The 19,226-nt window shown below is 34.3% G+C and overlaps 2 protein-coding genes across 2 annotated transcripts; both read right to left on the minus strand.

Annotated features, from left to right (window-relative positions):
• Nucleotides 1-6,191: 6,191 nt before the first annotated feature.
• On the minus strand, nucleotides 6,192-10,560 carry LOC142629336 (uncharacterized). The gene is made up of 2 exons (XM_075803299.1): nucleotides 9,397-10,560; nucleotides 6,192-7,775 (listed from the first exon to the last, which is right to left on the minus strand). The coding sequence occupies exons 1-2, from the start codon at nucleotides 10,102-10,104 to the stop codon at nucleotides 6,474-6,476; spliced, it is 2,010 nt and encodes a 669-aa protein (XP_075659414.1). The 5' UTR covers nucleotides 10,105-10,560; the 3' UTR covers nucleotides 6,192-6,473.
• A 4,676-nt stretch (nucleotides 10,561-15,236) lies between these two features.
• On the minus strand, nucleotides 15,237-19,172 carry LOC142629286 (pentatricopeptide repeat-containing protein At3g04130, mitochondrial). The gene is made up of 3 exons (XM_075803239.1): nucleotides 18,987-19,172; nucleotides 15,892-17,619; nucleotides 15,237-15,373 (listed from the first exon to the last, which is right to left on the minus strand). The coding sequence occupies exon 2, from the start codon at nucleotides 17,573-17,575 to the stop codon at nucleotides 16,019-16,021; it is 1,557 nt and encodes a 518-aa protein (XP_075659354.1). The 5' UTR covers nucleotides 17,576-17,619; nucleotides 18,987-19,172; the 3' UTR covers nucleotides 15,237-15,373; nucleotides 15,892-16,018.
• Nucleotides 19,173-19,226: the final 54 nt, after the last annotated feature.

Here is a 19,226-nt window from a genome sequence, read left to right on the forward strand (position 1 = left end):
CTTTTAACTTACCAAAAATGAAAAAGAAAAAAAGACCTAAACTTCACCTATAAACTTTAAATTTCAGACCTGAAATTCACATACACGTGAGTGTGTAAGAAACTAAGAAGGTGCGTACAAAGAAAAATGTGAGTACAGATGGTTGATTATTCATTGAGAAGAGAATGTGATCAACCTGAAAGGTTGGTTATTCATCGCCTATTATCAAAAAACCCACCTCTTCATTAATTTTGGCATAAATAATTCTTGTCTGTGGTTGCCAAAGTTTTATTTCTTGATGTAGGATTATACATTGTATCTATTCCATCATTTTCAACTACCGGAATGCCAATGTTTACCAAACAATTCTGATTTGTCTTTTTGTTAGGGGTGGCAATTCATATTCGCGTGTTGGGTTCGTGTTTATTAAATGGGTCAAAATTCATCGACCTTAACACGACTCATTTATTAAACGGGTCAGTTGTGTCGACCTGTATATCAGAGTTTATTAAAAAAAATCATGAAAAAACAAACAAATAAATATTTTTAATATAAAATTAAGAACTAATGAGTAACTACATCATAAATAATCATTCAAAACTAAAACATATCTTAATATCATAAATAATTAATCACAATATATCAAAGAAAATGAACCACAACAACTAATAAGTTTATATACCTAGGATTTGAAGGATATATTGGTAAAATGTTATTTAATTAAACAGATCAAATAGGTTTCATAGGTTGAACACTAACCCAACCCATTTATTAAATGAGTTAGTCGTGTCAACCCGAATATGACACAACATATTAAGTCTCAACCCATAACTTGCTAATTTCGAGTCGTGTCTAGTTTTGTCACTCCTATGTTTTTGTCATTAGCCTTTGCATTTAATTTTTTAGATTATTTGTTTCTCAAAAGAAAAAAAAAAAATTGTTTATTTGTTTTATTCAGCATTTTAAAGTCTTGCTTTTTCTAAGTACAATTATATTTTAACTTCTTCTTTTTTACCAAATAAGCAAATAAACAATTAGGGGGAATTTCCTCAAAAAAAAAAAAAAAATTAGGGGGGAAGCTCTTCCAGACGCTCTTTTTTTTTTTTTTTTCACAGCAACTATGCATCTAGAGCGGTAGAGAATAAACATTTTCATGTGCCTATGGGCTTGAGAAACTACCTAATTGCAAGAATGAGAAGAGCGACCAAGTTCAGGCCCAATGAGCGGAAGCACTTAATTGGAATTAATTATTGAGTCATGGTGCTCAATACATCACCCAACTTAAGCAGATTGTTTGAGCTAAATTGAGCATATTTGATAGCCAAAAATTGATTGGTGTCTTAGACTAATGGTAAGAGCTATCACCATTAAGCCGACACATACATAGTCTGAAATTTTATCCTAATAATAATAATACATCGATTTTAACCCTCTTCTAAAGGGGGAATTTAACACAAACCGGGCCGGCCTTCCACTAGGCCAATTAGGCCATTGCCTAAGGCCCCCAAGTGGAAGGGTGGCCCCAAAATTTTGAGAGAGAGAGAAAAAAAAAAAAGGGTAGTAGAAAAAATATTTTAATTAAGATGAAATTCCAAAAAATCTGATACATCCTTGTGACCAAATAACAAAAAATTGGAACATTCTTGTAAACATTAATACCTCCAAAAATTTTTTGGTCTAAACCAAATCAATTATCCTAAAAATATCATCTTAATCTCTAGACAAATCAAAATTCAACCACATAAAATGTAAAATCAGTCTAAAAAATTACCCAAAAAACAATCTCAAATCAAAACAAATCAAAAATCTCAAATCCCTTAAATTTACTCGTAACTTTTCTCTCTCTCACTCTTACTCTCTGCCTCTCTCTCTCTCTCTCAACTCTTGCTCTCCGCCTCTCTCATTCTTTCTCTCCACTAGTTCTACTCTTAAATCCTTTTGTTGGTGTCTCATGCTTTCTCCGATCTGATCAGTGATTCGTCTGAACTCTGTGCTCCCCAGGTCTAGTTTTCTTCTATCTTTTTCTTATATGACTTTTCCTCTACAAATCCAGATGGTGCCATGGTTTTGTGGGTGGAGTCTTATAGTTTTATCTAATAAGAGTTGTGGGTGGACTGGAATCTTATGACTTATCTCTGGCTGGGCCGTGGGCCTTGAGTTTTGTCTTTTAAATCTTTCGGTTTTTTTTTTTTTTGGGTGTAGTCTTATCAAATTGGTCAATAAGACTTATGTGGCTGTGGGTAGAGTTGTACTTTTGGCTGGGCCTTGGATTTTTTTTTTTTTTTTTTAATCTTGCGTTTTTATATTTATGCAGGTTGAGAACTTGAGATTGCTAGATACTTGCTATTGTTTGGTAAAGTTAGAACTACAATAGTACTTTTTATATACATTAGGTTTTATTGTTTTACATTTGAAAAATATTTTTTATTTCAGTCATTATAAATATATATTATAGTTAGTGTTTATTTCTACAATAGTACCTTTTTATATACACCAAGTTCTACAATATAGAACCCAGTGGGGTTGGCCAAGTGGTTGAGCACTTGGTCTCAAAGTGGCTGTCTGGGGTTTGACTAGGAGCTCCCTAGTTCAAGTCCCGGCAACAGCACTTTGAAACAAACTCTCTAGGCCAGCGATTTACCCCGTTATGGGCTCACCTGTCGCGAACAGTGATTAGTCTCTGGTTGAAAGCTTTGAGGATACACTGTGGGCAACCAAAAAAAAAAAGTTCTACAATATAGTGTTATATGTAGTGTTTATTATAGATAGTGTTTACATCAGTTTTTTTTTTTTAGAGAGTTTTAACATATGGCGTCCGCTCTTGATGATAGCTCTTTATCATTAGACCAAGACACCAATCAGTTTTTGGTGTAAGCGAGGATTGAACCCAAAATCTCTTATACAACCATCAAAGACTTTACCAGTTAAGCTGACTGGAACCCACGTGTTTGCATCAGGTTCTATTGCTACAATAGTGTTTATTTCAATCAATTTGTATCTCAAAAGGCAAGCAAAATAGATTTTAAATGAAATATATTATAATATAAAAATATTAAATAAATATTGATTTAATTAATACATAATTTTTTTTTTAAATGTCTCATTTTAGTTCTCGCCTAAGGCTCCAAAATGTCTAGGGCCGACCCTGAACACAAACAAATATAATACATCACATCTAAGCCAAGAACTTGCCTTTGATTTTTCTCTTTCCAATCAAGCAACATTTGCCATTGGGTTTCCATTTAAAAATTTAAAAAAAAAAAATTTAAAAAAAACCACACAACAATAACAACATTTCAGAACGGAAAAACATTTGTTTATGTTTGTTTATTTAACAAATGAGTCAAGCTTAATCCTAAATTTAAGGTTGATTATTACTAATTTGAGCTCAAATGTAATAATGTTCTTGTGAAGAAACTACCAAGCATGAGACTTTATGATTATATGTATAAAAGTTTCAAAATGTACTTATATAGACTTAAAATTGCTTGTATAAGTTTGTAAAATAAGTTCATAGGATATCAAATTATTATTTTGTAATTTATTGATAATATAAATAATCCATTTTATAGGAAAATTATATCATATTTAATAATACAAATTTGGTGAATCTATTTTTTATAAGTTTTTAACCGAAAATCATTGAAATAATTAAATCAAGTAATCTAACTTTAGTTATAATTTATTATTATTATTAGCATATGTTTGTGAAAGAGAAACATAATTAGTTGTAGTTTTTACCATATATGGCCAAAAAAAAATAATAATCAAGTAACTCACAGACAAGCTCGAGCTAGTTCAATAAGAAAATAAACTAAGTTTAAAAATGTAATCTGTTTTGGTAGTGAGCTTGAGCTTGGTTTGTGTTCAAAGTAAAATATAACTTGTGTATTGTTTTGTGAAAGATTTTACAACAAAACTTTTTATGCAATAAGGTTTCAAAATATCATGTAAAGAGCTCAGTGACATATCCAGTCTCCCTGTTGGAAAACATTGATAAAAAATGAAATCCCCTTTCCCACTTATTGTTACCGAAATAAATATCATGTAAAGAGCTCAGTGACATATCCAATCTCCCTGTTGGAAAACATTGATTAAAAATGAAACCCCCTTTCCCACTTATTGTTACCGATATATATATATATATATATATATAACAAATAAGCAGTATATAAACACAGTAATTTAAAATAATGAGGCAGTAGAACCAGCTAAGCAGAATCAAAGTAATATGAAACACAAAACTGAAAATAGTTATTATTGAAAATAGATAACAATACTTACAACTGTAGTAGTTACAGGATCACTAGGTTCAACAGTACAAAGCTTGAAACTAGTTCTAGTTATAAGATTCGTAAATAGGAAAATAGGGAAATAGTGAGAATTCTGAAGGGAAAATCTAAAGGAGGAGAGTTTTCCTAAAGAGAGCTCTAGAGAAATTCTGGTTCTAACTTAAGAGACATCCCCCCTTAAATAGGCAAAAACGTAGTGAACAGTAACAGTGAACAGTAAAAGTGCAGTGAATAGTAAAAGTGTAGTGAACAGTAGCTGTGAACAATAAAAAATACAGGTGCTCATATGAAACATATACAACATTTTGATTTTGGCCTAAATTTTCTATTATATTTCATTAAAAAAATCTTCATTTTTTTTTAATTGTTTCTCTCTCTTCACAAACAACAACCAACATCCACTATCTTCACTCATCATTGTCTTGAGATACATAAAAAATGAATAAAAAACTAAATGTAAAATGAATAATGTCAATGTAAATTTACACAATAGTAATTATGTATTTTTACATAACTTTACACAGTCTGATGTGATGAATTTTAGGCTTGGTTGGCTAAAATGTGATACTATTTCTATTATACATGCACTCATGCTTTAAATCTCAAGTTTTTCTGAACATCAACTCACTATAAATGATTTCCTTTTTGGGCTTCTATGGATTTGGACCTAACAAGCTCCACTTTATAATATGCCGATGTAGCTTGTAGTTGCTAAAAAAATACATCATTTTCTAATGCATAAGTCCTCCTCCTCATATGAGGGTGGATCCCACACTTTTAAAGTCCACCCTCATTTGAGGGAGAGCACTCATATATCTAATACATGATATACCTCATGGTAATATTTTTTTTTGTTTTTTATTATCAATATTCCATTAACGACAAATGGGTCTAGGGAAATTTGGTGAAAATTGGAAGTAATAGAACTTCTTCAGGAAGCTCCTACTTTTAAATATCCGAAGTTAATAAAACTTGGCAGAAATTCTTAATTTTTACAGACAAAAATATGGCTGGAAAGCATTTTGGATGCTAAAAATTGTACTACAAAAAGAGTTATAAATTAATATGGTTGTTGAGTTGTGAAGCAATACTTTTTACACTGGTCCGTTTGGATACAGCTGAAAACTGAAAACTGAAAAACACTGTAGCAAAATAATTTTTAAATGTGTCAAAAGTTAAAATTCACGGCTAAAATCACTATTCATTAGCATAAAATCACTGTTCATGGCCAATGAACAATGACAGACGCGCGTCTAGGAAAAAAAAAGGGCTGAAACGCAGACGCACTTCGTTTCAGCCCAATCCAAACGTTACCTAATCTACAATACCAATAGGCAGTACCACTACCACTCATTACACTTGGCCGCATCACAAACAACCAAATTAGTTTGTAACAAAATGGCAGTAAAATTACCAAGTGCTTTCTAGCTCAACTAGAACCTCTTAGTGTCTCCAACATAGACATTTAGAGTTTAAAATTGAAATCCCTCCTCCCATTGTAGCTATCAAATTTATCATTAAAACAAATGTAGTAAAATTGAAAAAGGTCCTAGGTTCCTTGCATCACTTAATTTGACTTGAGTATTGATATGGGAAGTTTCAATTCTAGTAACCTGAGTCTAGGTAATGTTTCTCACTTTCAGGCCTGATCTTAGTAACCTAGTTTTACCTTTTAGCCATTAGAAGCCATAATTCCTAGAAGTTGCTTCCCAGCTCCCAGCGCATTTTCATATTTGATCTACAAAAGTTCTTCGCTAAGTCAAACATTTCAGCGGGAAGAATTACAGTAGCTACAACTTCAGATTATTATTGAAAAGATACCAGTCAGAAAGAAATGTCATTTGATTTGAATGCAGCTCGATTGCTCATAAACAGTCGTATCATAAACAGTCTCAGCTGGTTTACTTACCTTGCAATCTATGAAAATCTGACTTTCTAATATACTGATAGATACAGCGAAGAAGGTATACAAATATTCGATCCAGGTAGTTGTTTCATAACATTATTTATACCATTGCTGAACAGGTATACATATTCTACACACAAATATTAACAAGCATGTATTTCAAATGCAAAAACCTTAAAAACCAAAAGAGAGAGATAGAGGATGAAAAGAATATTTTAACAGCTCACCAAAATTTTTATGCTATTTGTAGCCCTTAAGGCCTTAACCAAAACTCACAACTCTTTTGTACAGTAAAATCAGGCTACTAGAGAACTCAGCTTGTAACTCTGATTTGGCTGCACATGGCCCACTGAATCTTTCACTGCAACGGCTTGTGTACCAAAACAGAAATACTGGTTCATCAACTTCTTATTAAGGGAATTTTGTCTGTAGTTCATTTGTGGTGCTTTACCATTAAATGACACAATTGAGCAAGAGGGTCTAGCAATATCAATATCTTTTTGTTTATCAATTGAATCAAGTGAACACACAGAAGATCTTGGTGAAGGACTCGAAGGCGATTGTGCCAGAACAGCTAAATGTGGATTTGCTTTAATAACACCATGCATTAGCCCCGCAGAAAATTTCTTTTTGGTGGATGGGCTAGGAAGATCTCTCCTATGAGAAACTGCCCTTTTATTGTTGGGAAAGTATGACATTCTTGAGTATTTCTGTCGCAGTGGGATTAGACCTTCTTCTGAGTTTTTGCTTATGCTTGATGATTCCAAAGAATCATCATCCCTTAATTCTCTACTAGCAGATTTTTTCTCTTTCCTAAGGGGCCATCGGAGTAGAAACTTCAGGCGCCTTGCAGCATAATTTACAGAACCCACTTTCTTACTGTCCGAGGAGATGGTTGACTCAACCTGACTTATTTCACCTGAGCATGCACTCAAATCCATGCTTGCCTGATCACAACTGGCATCAAACGCAATCTCAATACCTGTGTACAAGAATATCTCTGCATCAGGGATTCTAAAAGAAGTTCCAGGACTAATCCCAATACCCTGCATTTTTAGATGGGATACAATGGCATTTCTTGCCTTATGATCCTGACAATTGGAGATCCCTCCAGCTGAAATCAACTGCTTGATTATAATTTCAGAAGATGCTGATCGTGGTCGTTGCTTGAGAATATCCAGAGGGGTCATCCCATCAGCATCACGGATGTTCAAATTGATTGATGGGACAGTCATGAGGAGTTCCACTAGATTACCTTGAATGTTCTCAATTACTGCCATGTGAAGAGCAGTTCTTCCATCATTGTTCCTTACATTGATGATTTCATTCATGTTAGCAATGTTACCACATACCAACTGCTTCATGAGCTCAATTTGCCAGTCTAGTCTTCGGAAACTGGGGGTTCGGAAACCAGCCACTGCCATATGAAGAAAAGTATCGCCATAATTGTTTTTTAAAGAGGCTAATGAGGAAGATGAATGAATCAGGACGTCCACCACAGCTAAGTAGCCCCTGTAAGAAGCCACATGTAATGCCGTATTCCCTTGATTATCTGTGGAGGTGATGATATCAAAGGAAGCTACTAGATCCTTTACTACCTGCATTAATTTAATGGTCAATGTAGCAATGAAGTAACAGTTTTCATGAATGTGAAGAATGCTCCTACAAAAATGGTTCCTGCAATGGTATCAAATGATGATGCAGAATCTTGCATTATATGGCATGATAAAGTGTTCTGGTGCTGGCCGTTAACAAAAGAGACAATGCGGTCACAACTTGAGGTTTTGACAAGGACCCAAAACAGAAAACTTTTCATAAAAATTTTGAGTACATAAAGTCCTTGCAGGCTAATAACTATAATAATGGCATCTCACATGCAAAAATATATAGAATAATTCAATCATATACTCAATTTCTTGTTCTTTTTATTTCCAATTTTAGAATCAAGAAAATTGGTTTATAAGAAATGTCTAAACAAAGGATAGCATGTGTAAGATATAAGTAAAATGAGGATGGCAGCATTTGAACAATTTTCCAAATTAATATATGAAAATTTTAATTTATCTTGAAGGAAGCTGCTTTAATAAAAGCTTGGTAACATGAAGGGAAATAAAATGAGAAGCTGATGAGACTCACTGAAGCCAAAAATACACAAGATATAGAGCATCAAAAACTAATGTTCTGGTCATACTTCATGAAAACGTATTACCATAGTAGAAACATGACAAATAATAAAAGCACACTGCATAAAAAGTACAAGCTACTCCATTTGACAGCAGGAAATTACAGTAATTTAATAACTCAAATTTGCATATTTTCTCATAAGCATTAGTTATTATTAGTAAATCGTGTCACAATCTTCAAGAATACCACAATTGCTAATTAACATCTTCGATAATATGTGAATCAAATATGACCTAGCTATGGATAATTTACGGAGAAGCTTTTGTGATGGCATTGCATATGGGATATTGTTCCAAGTGTATATCGCAGAGGATTGGATAACAGCATGCATGTACTAGTTAAGCCCATCTAAACCCCATACGGTACCTAAAATACAATTATTGAATTTCCAGCACGTATATGAGGTATCTGAGATGGACCAGTATGTTATAAAATGTAATTTAGATACAAGCTGTATGGATCTCCTTTCTATCTTCCCATGAGCTGCATATAATAAATTGACAACTGCATCAGTTCTTGGCCCACAAAAGACACATTCTTGTCATCTGAGATCTCTGAGTTTTGAGCTGTATATTCAATAACATAAATTTTGCATTTTTCAGAAAAAAGAAAAAAAGAAGGGGTATTTCATTCAACTAGAGGTTCCCACAACCACAAGGCAATAACAATGTGGGGACCAAGAAGATAGCCATAATTATGTACCTGGATCTTTTATTTATTTAGATATTGACTACGTTCCTACAGTTTTAGTCAATTACCACCTTCCCTGTTCGATTCATACCACTTTTATTGCCGACATGTGAGCAAGTAAACATTTTAAGCACCGAAGCCAATCCATGGTTCTATTAAAAAACTACAAACAAATTATAATAACCTTAAATAACCACAAACATAATAATCTTAAAGTCTGCATAGTTAGACAAATTATTAGAAACAATTAGGAGGTAGCAACCATACAAAATAGCACTAAAACTACAAGAATGCAGGGATCAATGGCTATATCATCTGATAAGTAAATTACATAAGAATTCTTACCTCAACCTGTCCTCTGCCAGAGGCTGTATGCAAGACTGTACATCCCTGAGCATCCCTATAAGCTAAAACATCACCACAATCAGCAAGAATCACCCTTAACATCTCCAAATTCCCTCCTCTAGCCACAGCATGAACAGCTCGGTTCATCATTTCCCACCTAAAGTCTGGATTAATTGTACCCAACTGCTCCTCCAATTCACCTCCACTGCTAAATCCACACCTTGGTGAGAGAGCAAAATCAAGCAAGAGTCTAAATACCTCAGAATTCTTACTTCTGGCTGCAGCATACAAAATATCAGTAACACCATACTCTCCTTCTCCAAACACAAGAAGAGGGTCTCTCTCTATCAATTCCTTAACAAAATCCACATCCCCAGCTGAGGCAGCAGTGTATAGAAGCCAACCACCATAGCCAGCTCTAATGAGAGAATTGTGACCCCTCTTTGTTTCACGCTCATGGAGGAGTTTCCTAGCAACCTGAGAGCGACATTTGGCAACATCATCAAACTGAGCTTCATCGTCCCACACGGTTTCAAGGCGGCGAATTCGACGAAGGGAAGTGAGCTTAATGAGGAGATTGGTGTCCAGGTGAAGAAGCTCCCTGACCAAATCATAGAGGCCATTGGCAGCGGCCCAATCAATAGGTGAAGCATACCACCATTGATCTCCAGTGCTCTCCCACCTCAGAGGAAAATATGAAGGTGGCATTTTGACTATGAAACCAGCTTTTCACAGCTATTTAGTCCGAACCCAATTCAGTTAAGAACAAAAGGAGCACTTAGAGCTTAGAAAGTGAAGGTGTAAAAACGCAAAGAAACTGATTCTTTCAAATGGGAAAGTATTGAAAAAGCTAAAACTATGAGGAATCCTGGAAAAGAATCAAAAGTAGAACCTTTGACACAGAATACTCGGATAACAGAAAGCAACAAAGAGCAAAAACAATTATACTTTATAAAGAGATAGATTGAAAAGGACAGTAGATATTGTGAAAAGGATAATTATGAAGGAAAGAGGCTGCCATTATTGCTAAAATGAAGCTAAAGAGAAAAACAGCAGCTTAAGCAATCGCTTGAATACATACAGATACAGTACTAAAGAGGAAAGAGCCAGAGGCATCAAAAAAAGTGAACGTATTTGCACAACACAAGAGAACAAAACGAAAATGACCACTAGTTGTAGATTTTTGGAATTTGGAGGCACTTTTTTTTTATTTTATGGTGGGGAAAAAAGTTAGGCTGAAAGCATAGAAAGATCAAGATTCCTTTGATTTTTGGTCCGTGATCAGAACCCAGTAAACAAGTAAGATAGATTGAGAGAGAGAGAGAGAGAGAGAGAGTCAAATAGAGTAATAATATTAATAAGTAGGTGACGGACTAAACTAGGTATAGTCACGCTAGTGTCACACACAGTTTCTATTCTAAGTGGATTTTCTGTTATTTTTACAAGGTTGTTTCAGTTTCGAGGGAAATTTTGGTAGGTTCTGTTATTTATCGTTAAGTATTAAAGGAAAAAAGAGTATAAAAGACAAAAGACAGGCCACTCTAGTTGTTGATTTTTATGAGCTTTTATGGTATTTTTCTTCATCTTTCACCTTTGTCCCTCAGTACTGGTTCCAATGTTTCTAGCTGTAATAACAAGAATTTAATTAACAAAAACAAAAAGCTTTAACAAGAATTAGCACCGACTGATAATGGAGGCAAAATCCTAGTGATAAAGGTACTTAAAAATATCATTTTTTTTTCATCTCCACAATCATTTTATTATTATTATATGAATACAAAATATGGAATAGGTACACATGCATCATCCAATACATTTTTTTATTATAAATGATTCATCATAGAGTGATACTTTCCTCAATAAACTTTAGATTTAGGGGTTTTTACAAATATTACCTGTTAGAATTTGAATTAAGTATTAATTTAGTTGTTAGACTTTAATTTGAACAACTATTCCCCTTGATTTTTTTTTTGTTGGATAGGTCCCCTTGAATTTTAGGTGTACAAATCAAATAAAACCCTTTTATATATTTATATATAAAGATGATATACAATTGGTAGTCACGTCAAGATATAAAGATAATATTTATTTTTAAAAAAAACCCTTAATCCCTTATTATATTTATGAGGATAAGAATTTTGAGGGGAGAAAATTCGCAAACACACATTATAAAAAGGAAGCAAATGTCACTAAAATAGAGACGTTTCTTGAAATAGCATCTCTGAAAAAAGAAAAACAATGTCACTAAAATAGCGAAGTTTGGACAAATAAGCAAGGAATTGAATTTAAAACTCTAAATTGACCTGACCATTTGTTTTTATTCTTCTAGCTTCCTATAATGATTCCTGTGTGGTCAAAAATTATGGGTTGCTAGTCTGGATAACAAGTTGACCATACAATTCTAACCCTTATACGTAGAGGACGGTGGGTCGGTGGCTAACCCACCCTTCTTTAGCATTGTTGACCTAACTGTTTTGGTGGATAAAGGCTTAATTAACAAACTCTCATTTAGAAAGAACATGGTCTATATCTAGTGTATCACACACGTTAAGATTCAGATATATGTCCGAATCTCAAAGTGTCTAGTACACTAATGCACTTGACACATCCTTAACACATTTAGGAAACTCTCGCTTTTTATTTATTTATTTATTAATAGAGCAAGAACAAAAACAGGCTGTATGGTCTAACTGCTTGTGTATTTAAGGACATTTAGGACGGCATTATTGCCCATTTGCTGTCTCATGCATGTAGCTCACTTTTCTTCCATGTATTCCGTAAATCACGTTTTCTTTATCTATTGTTTGGTGGCAATCAAACGTATAGTATAAAGTCCTGAGCATGAATAGCTTATATGGCCATTAAAAGGAAAGAAAATTAGTTAGTCTTAAGGCCAGCTTCTTTCAGTACAAATTGGACCTACGTCCATGGCAGGGTTTAGGCCATAGGGGGAGGCCACATCAGAAGACTTTGCATTAGATTATGAAAAGATTAATGCTAAGTAGTTCACAACTACTAGGATGGCTTGGTATAATTGCAACGTACACCGTTTTTCATCTAGTTTACGACCCACACTTATAACAAGATATATTATGAACTGTAGTGAAAAATATTATAAAAAATGGTGTCTCTAAATTGAAAAATGGTAATCAATCTAAAACTTTGGATTAAAAAAAATTTTATAAATTTTTTTATGGCTCTTGCTACCATTAATGAATGTTAATGAAAAACATTTTTATGAATAACGAAAAATGAGTAAAAAATGACTGAAAATTATTTTCTTCACCCTTTGTTGACAATTTTTTATATTTCACAAACCAAACAACTTAAAAGACATTTTTTTGAATCGGTTTTGAAGGCATAAGTAACTATATACAGGAAAACAAGATTTTTTTTCATTGAAACCGTATGGAGCGTTAGCCTAAACCGGCCATGGACACTATATACAAGAAACAGTGTCGGCTTCCGCATTTCTTATCTGTTGCGCTTTTATTTTTTGCGTGCTTTGTGTATTGGACATGCTGTTGTACTTTCTGTTGGCAATTATATAGGAGCATGTAAATTGAAGAAAACTAGGAAAAACACTTCAAAGAAAACTCATGCTCATGTTTTAGTTCCATAATTATCACAAGCAAATTATTTACTATATATATATATATGATTTCAGCTAGTAATTTCTCTAATAATCATTTTATTAAAACAATCCATGCTTATAAACAGTAAAAGAAAGAGATGAAGAGTCACATCAGAGACATTGGGCCCATGTGTCACAACTCTCAATTCACAAAGCTTCAACAGTGAAATTAGTAGGCTATTAATTATAATTAAGCACAGTAACAAAGTTGGTAAAATAATCATAAAAAGTGGCCCATCATGCGCATGGCTGAGGAAGATATGGACCCTCGTGAGCTCAGTAATTCGGTCCATCTTTTACTGCTTCTTGTTGGTTCTATATCATTTGTCATTAGCAAAAGCATCGTTGGATCACGAGATTCAACTGTCTCCATTTAGTTCTCTCCTTTATTTGCTCCAATGGACAATGATCACATGACACTGCATCTCCAAAGTGCAACAAAGAGGGAAACACCAACAAACAAAGATGCAATCATCTCAAGCCATTGCATAAGCAAGGAGATCAACATTTGTAAACTGCATATGATTTGGAAATAGCATCATTCTAATGAATTGGCAGATCTTACCTCTTTGTGCTCATGTGAGAGAGCTTAGAGCTTAAAAAATAAGTTGAGTAAAAGTAAAATAGCTTTAAAAATAAAAAAATAAATAAAAAAAACCCAAAACTTAAAAAAAAAAAATTGTACATGAGTTTAATAAGTTCACTGCTCATCCAAATGAACATAATACTGATAAATGCCCATAGCCAGAACACTGTATCTCTTTGAATCTTAGGTTTGGATCAACCACCATATAAGATTCATTAATAAAATCCTCAGAAGGGCGACATTGTCATGAAAGGTGTTACAAGTCCATCATCAACCAAATCAGGGGATAATAATTTAAACAAAGCAAGTCAACCACATTAACCACCTAGCAGGTGAGTTAAGCCACAGAGGTGTCACCATAGAGCACTCTGTCATATAAAAGCGCGCAATTTTTTTTTTTTTTTTGCTAAACTGTAAAAGCACGCAATTAGTAACGAGAACTATTTTAAGTTCTATAAAATTCAAGGGTTAGTCCAATTGGCTAGAGCCCACACCTCATAAAGAAAAGGCTACTAGTTAAACACTTGGACTCTTTAGATATTAGCGGTATTCCAAGTTCCAACTCCTTTATGTAAAGATGTTCTCATTCAAGTGAACAAAAGATTTATCACGCTCAAAGATCAAGAAAAATATGCAACTTTTTCCCCCCAAAAACAACTTTTATGTATTAGAAAATAATAAAATTCTCGCCCAAAAAAAGAGAGAAGAAAAAGAAACTATACATGTTCTTTTTTCTTAATGACGTGGAACATCATCAAGGTAAGACCTTTTGGACCATTCTTGAGAAGTAAACTACAGATTCATGACCCCATCCGCCATAACCATGTATCAAGTAATTTAAGAAAATTCCTAATGGAGATCGAACCCAAGATATCTGGGTCTACAACTCATCCCAAACCTCCAACTACTAGGTAACACCTTGATGGGTCACATGTTAGAATTATAATTAAATAAATAATTTCACTATTCTCTGTAGTTAAATAAATAATTTCACCATTGTCTAATAGTTTTTGCAACATTTAGTATCTTATCATGGTATAAAAGGAAATGGCCTTGAGTTTGAACCTTATCTCCGCTCTACCTCCTATTTGGGATGCCAGTGCACCTAGATTTTCCCATATATATAGAGGACCCCATTTATTAAGGGAGAGTCTAGACCCACATGTGAGAGGAAATGGAGAGTGTTAGAATTATGGTTAAATGACTTTTTTTATATAAGTAAATTATGGTTAATGATTATTTTTAGCATTTTCTAACAACTTAAGTTTTTAGGACAATCGGTAATTTATCATCATACCATATTCTTCCTTTCATAACATTCATAATTGATGAAAATATATCAGAAGAAATAAATAGGAGAATATCCCAAACATGTGCTGATGATCATTTGACCCCAATTAAGATGTTCACCTTAAGCCTCAAGCAGTTGTCCAAAAATGCATTTACAATCTTCATCAGTAGAAAGGTTCACTTTTTTTCTTCTCAATCCACCCAGTGCAAGTTGTTTACCAAGTACACGACAAAGGTTAGGATGACTTCAATATGTTTCTAAACTGGAGGACAGAAGGATCATGGTGGTCAACCTGACTTCTTGTGCAGTCTGCTGAGCATTAGTGCCTTTGGTGCATGAAGAGTCCCTGTCCCCCCAAAACCCTTATCTGGATTATTGCCGAACATGGCAGACATCTTGTGGCCTTTGCCTGGTTTTTTATATGCCTTTGATGATATATAGCATTAAAAATGCCAGTACTTCTTGCCTGCAACGTATGAAGAAATGTTTACATTTGCGTATATTTATGAAATGTAATTCATCATGTTGATCAAGATATAGAATTTTTTATGAGACTTACAAATGTATGAAATTTAATTCATCATGCTTTATAGAGCTATAGCATTTTTTAATGAGATATAATTCTACAACCTTGTCACAAAGTTAGAAATGATGCATTCTCAGGGGGCATATTTTTTTCTGACACAAGAAAGAAAACCAAACAATCACCCCACAGCCCCCTCGGCCTCAGGGGGTAACTTTTTACCATGAAGCGGGTCCAGTTCATTAAATGATATCCTATATTCTGGTAATATATAACATCTTCAAAAATAAAACCTTTTCTAAAATGTTCTCTACTACATTTTGGAATCATGCCTATAACACATATTAAAGCTTACATTATTAAATATTTATGGTGTCCAGATGTAAACATTGATACCAAATCAGCAAGGATGATCTTTAGATTTCCAATTAATTAAGATAATGAAGCTGCTTCAGCCTTACCCATCAAATATTGGCAAATTTAGTGTAGCTAATCGTCTGTTGTAGAAGACTGAAGTAGATGTTTTCTGTTCTTTCAGAAGAGAAAAGTATACACTTGTTCACCTTGACATGATTATTAGTCAAAAATTTATAATTTTTTCATCAAATCTTCAATCCTTTCAGCAGCAGCATACATATTCTTCTGTTTGACTTCATCCAATAGCAAACAGCATGTGTGATACCTAGGTGTTATCTCTTGACCAAGCATCTCCTCAAAGATTGTGTAAGCCCACTCACATTTATTTGCTCGGCAAAGCCCATGAATTAGAAGTGCATAGGTTGATATATCAAGACTCAGGTGATGCTTATTGACCATGTCATCCAATAATTTTCTTAAACAGCTATCTGTTTTCCCAGTTTTAAAGCACGACTTGAGCAATGGGTAGTATGTCTGAACATCAGGCTTACAAAGGCCTGATTTTTCCATGTCTTTTAGGACATTCAAGGCGTTTTGTTCCTGACCACGACGGCAAAACATAGCAATCAGTGAATTATAGGTTGATGTGTTTGGTTTGATGCCAGTCTGAGGCATGTCCACCTCAAAAACATAAATAGCCTCCTGCACAAAGCCGGCTCTCCCAAGAGTATGGATCAATGAATTGTAGAAAAGTGTATCAGGTTTACATCCAGCCAACTTCATCCTGTCAACAATATGCAACGCTTCCTCAAACTCCTCTGACTTTGCCAATGAACACAAGATAATGGTGAAAGTAACAACATTTGGTGGACACCCCTGAGCTTGCATGTCATCAAGCAGCTCATAGACCTTACCAAAGTTATACTGGTGGCAATAGAATTGGATGATGGTTGAGTAGCTAATGACACAAGGTCGACAGCTATGTCCCTTCATCTCTTGGATTGTCCAATATGCCTCATCGACCCTATTGACTTTGCACCAACCATGAATGAAAATGTTAAATGTGTGAGCATCGGGTGAAATATGTGACTTGAGCTCCAAGAAGATCTCACGGGCCTGCTGAACCTTGTTCTCTTTGCAAAGGGTGTCAAGCAACAAATTCATTGATTCTGTATTCTTCTCCAATCCAAAAGTTCCTAACTCATCAAATATCCTCACAGCATCTTCCCATTTCCCAGCACCAGCAAACCTTCTCATCACTTTTGCTACAGTATTAAGGGTCACAAGATGATATTGATTCATTTCTTCCAACAGAGCCTTCATCTTATCCATTTGCTTCATTCTACCCAATATGTCCACTAACATATCATAAGCTTCTGGTGTGTGTTTATAACCTGAGCGTGACCCTGCCCATCTAAAAGAGCCCAATGCAGACTTCCAATCATCCTTGAACTTATGAAGTAACTTATCAACAAGCTCAGAAGAGAGCCGTATGCTATTACATGCTTGATCATGCAATAGAGACTGAAGAACTTCATCTTCACTAACTCCTATAGGAACTCTAGCTACAAGAATGTCAAGAGCAGACAATCTTTCTGAGTCTTCATATCGTTGTTCATGATCAGTATATCCACTTCTTATGACATGGGAAGACTCCAATGGAGAAGAAAGACAAGAAGAAAAAGCGTGAGAGAAGCTCTGAGAAGAATCATGGATTAAGGCAAAAGATATTGATGGACCAACCAAGTTATGAATGTTTTTAGCACATTTCTGAACATGGAAGGTCATGGAGAAGGGCGAAAATGCTTAAACCAGGTTTCAATTTTCTTGTCCTGCATCCCCAATAAACATAACCATTAGCCGCTTCACAAAATTTTCTCCATATTCTAAAAAAATAACAAAAAGGAAAGACAAGCTAGTTTGTTGTATATTTTATCAGAAATACTTTGAAACCCAAATTACTTTCTCAAGTATCCCCTCCTAAAGCTGAATAACTGAGGGAATAAAATAAGGAAGCAAATGGGTTTTGTAATTGGTTTGGTGACTTTGGTCTAGTGGAAGGTAAAAATTAAATAAATAAATAAAATATATATATCAAGATTTAGAGCTTCACTTTATTTTCGCTTGCCAAAAAAATTCTCAACAACCAAACAAACAAAATTTGAATCCAATTTTTTACATTCCCATTAAAAAAATCAATAGACTTCACATCGAATAAAAGAATACTCAAAATTTTTTTTTTGAGAAAATGAAACACTGTAATTCAATTTTGAATGGTGGAGACATTTCCAGAGAAGAATGATAGCCACTCCAAAAAAACACACCATGTACAAGTCGAAGTTTTTACTATCTTATGCTTTGAATACTCAGCAATCAAGTCAAGGTCTTAACAACATAGAGCTGTTCTTATAAAGCAAAGCGATAATATGAGCCAAACAAAAACAAGACGACTATCTAATCTTACATGGGTGATCATGTGCAGCGGAAAAACCGTATACATGATTTCAAACTCTACAAAATATTCAACCTTTTGACATGTTTGATGTACATAATGGAAATTAAGTCTGTATTAATGTATTGATATTCCGTATACTTTATATCAAACTAGCTGAGCTAAATGGGAGTGATTAGATGAAGGGTTCCTAATCGTCTTTACGCATATAACACAACGAAAATGAAAGACACTCCTCCCTTACAAGACTTTCCGTGTCGGACACAGGTCATCACAGTAACAGTTTATGAGGTCTATTTATTATTTTATCGACAATCATAAGTGCAGACTAACAGAACAAGGTTATCATCCTCTTTGTTAAACAAAGTATCAACAATTAATTCTTTTTTCTTTTCTTTTCTTTTTCAAAAATTATTATGTTTGTACATTGGTTACATACATATACACACACAGCCTATTTACTACTTTATAGGAAATGCACAAACATTTATAAATAAATACCATTACATTTATAAATCAGCTCACTCCAAATGTCGGAGTTAGACCATGTATCTATCAAGTATAAACCTCATAATATAATGTTTTGTTATTCACATAATCCATTGGAAACCTCAACATACACTAGATATAATGAGATAGCTAGCTTACTGGAATTTGACAACAACCCATTTTCAGATTTTCAGCTCAAAGCTCAACCAGAGTGGAAATGGAACTGGAACTGAACCCCATCAAGGAAAAAGAACATACCTTGCTTCAAAACGACCTCGGTTTGGGAACTGGAGAAAAGGCTGGTTCACTCAGAACCGGCGGTGATTCTAACCGGAGAACACAGGCCGGCCGGCCGGCGATGCTAGACTAGTCAAGGTGTTGGCCGGCGGCGAGAGATACACAGACTACTGGGGAAAAAAAACAAACAGAGAACTCGAGAAGATTGAAAAACTTTGGGGATAAAATTGTCTTTTTAATATTGATTTGCAAAACCCATAT

The sequence above is a fragment of the Castanea sativa genome, chromosome 3 (assembly GCF_040712315.1).
Source record: "Castanea sativa cultivar Marrone di Chiusa Pesio chromosome 3, ASM4071231v1".
Lineage (NCBI taxonomy): Eukaryota > Viridiplantae > Streptophyta > Magnoliopsida > Fagales > Fagaceae > Castanea > Castanea sativa.

What these genes read in the sequence shown, in the direction of transcription:
- LOC142629336 (XM_075803299.1), bottom strand. Translation starts at nt 10,104, where the DNA reads ATGCCACCTTCATATTTTCCTCTGAGGTGGGAGAGCACTGGAGATCAA. An exon ending in CTGGCAGAGGACAGGTTGAG is followed by an intron (nt 7,776 to 9,396) that starts GTAAGAATTCTT and finishes AAATTAATGCAG; the next exon opens with GTAGTAAAGGATCTAGTAGC.
- LOC142629286 (XM_075803239.1), bottom strand. Translation starts at nt 17,575, where the DNA reads ATGACCTTCCATGTTCAGAAATGTGCTAAAAACATTCATAACTTGGTT.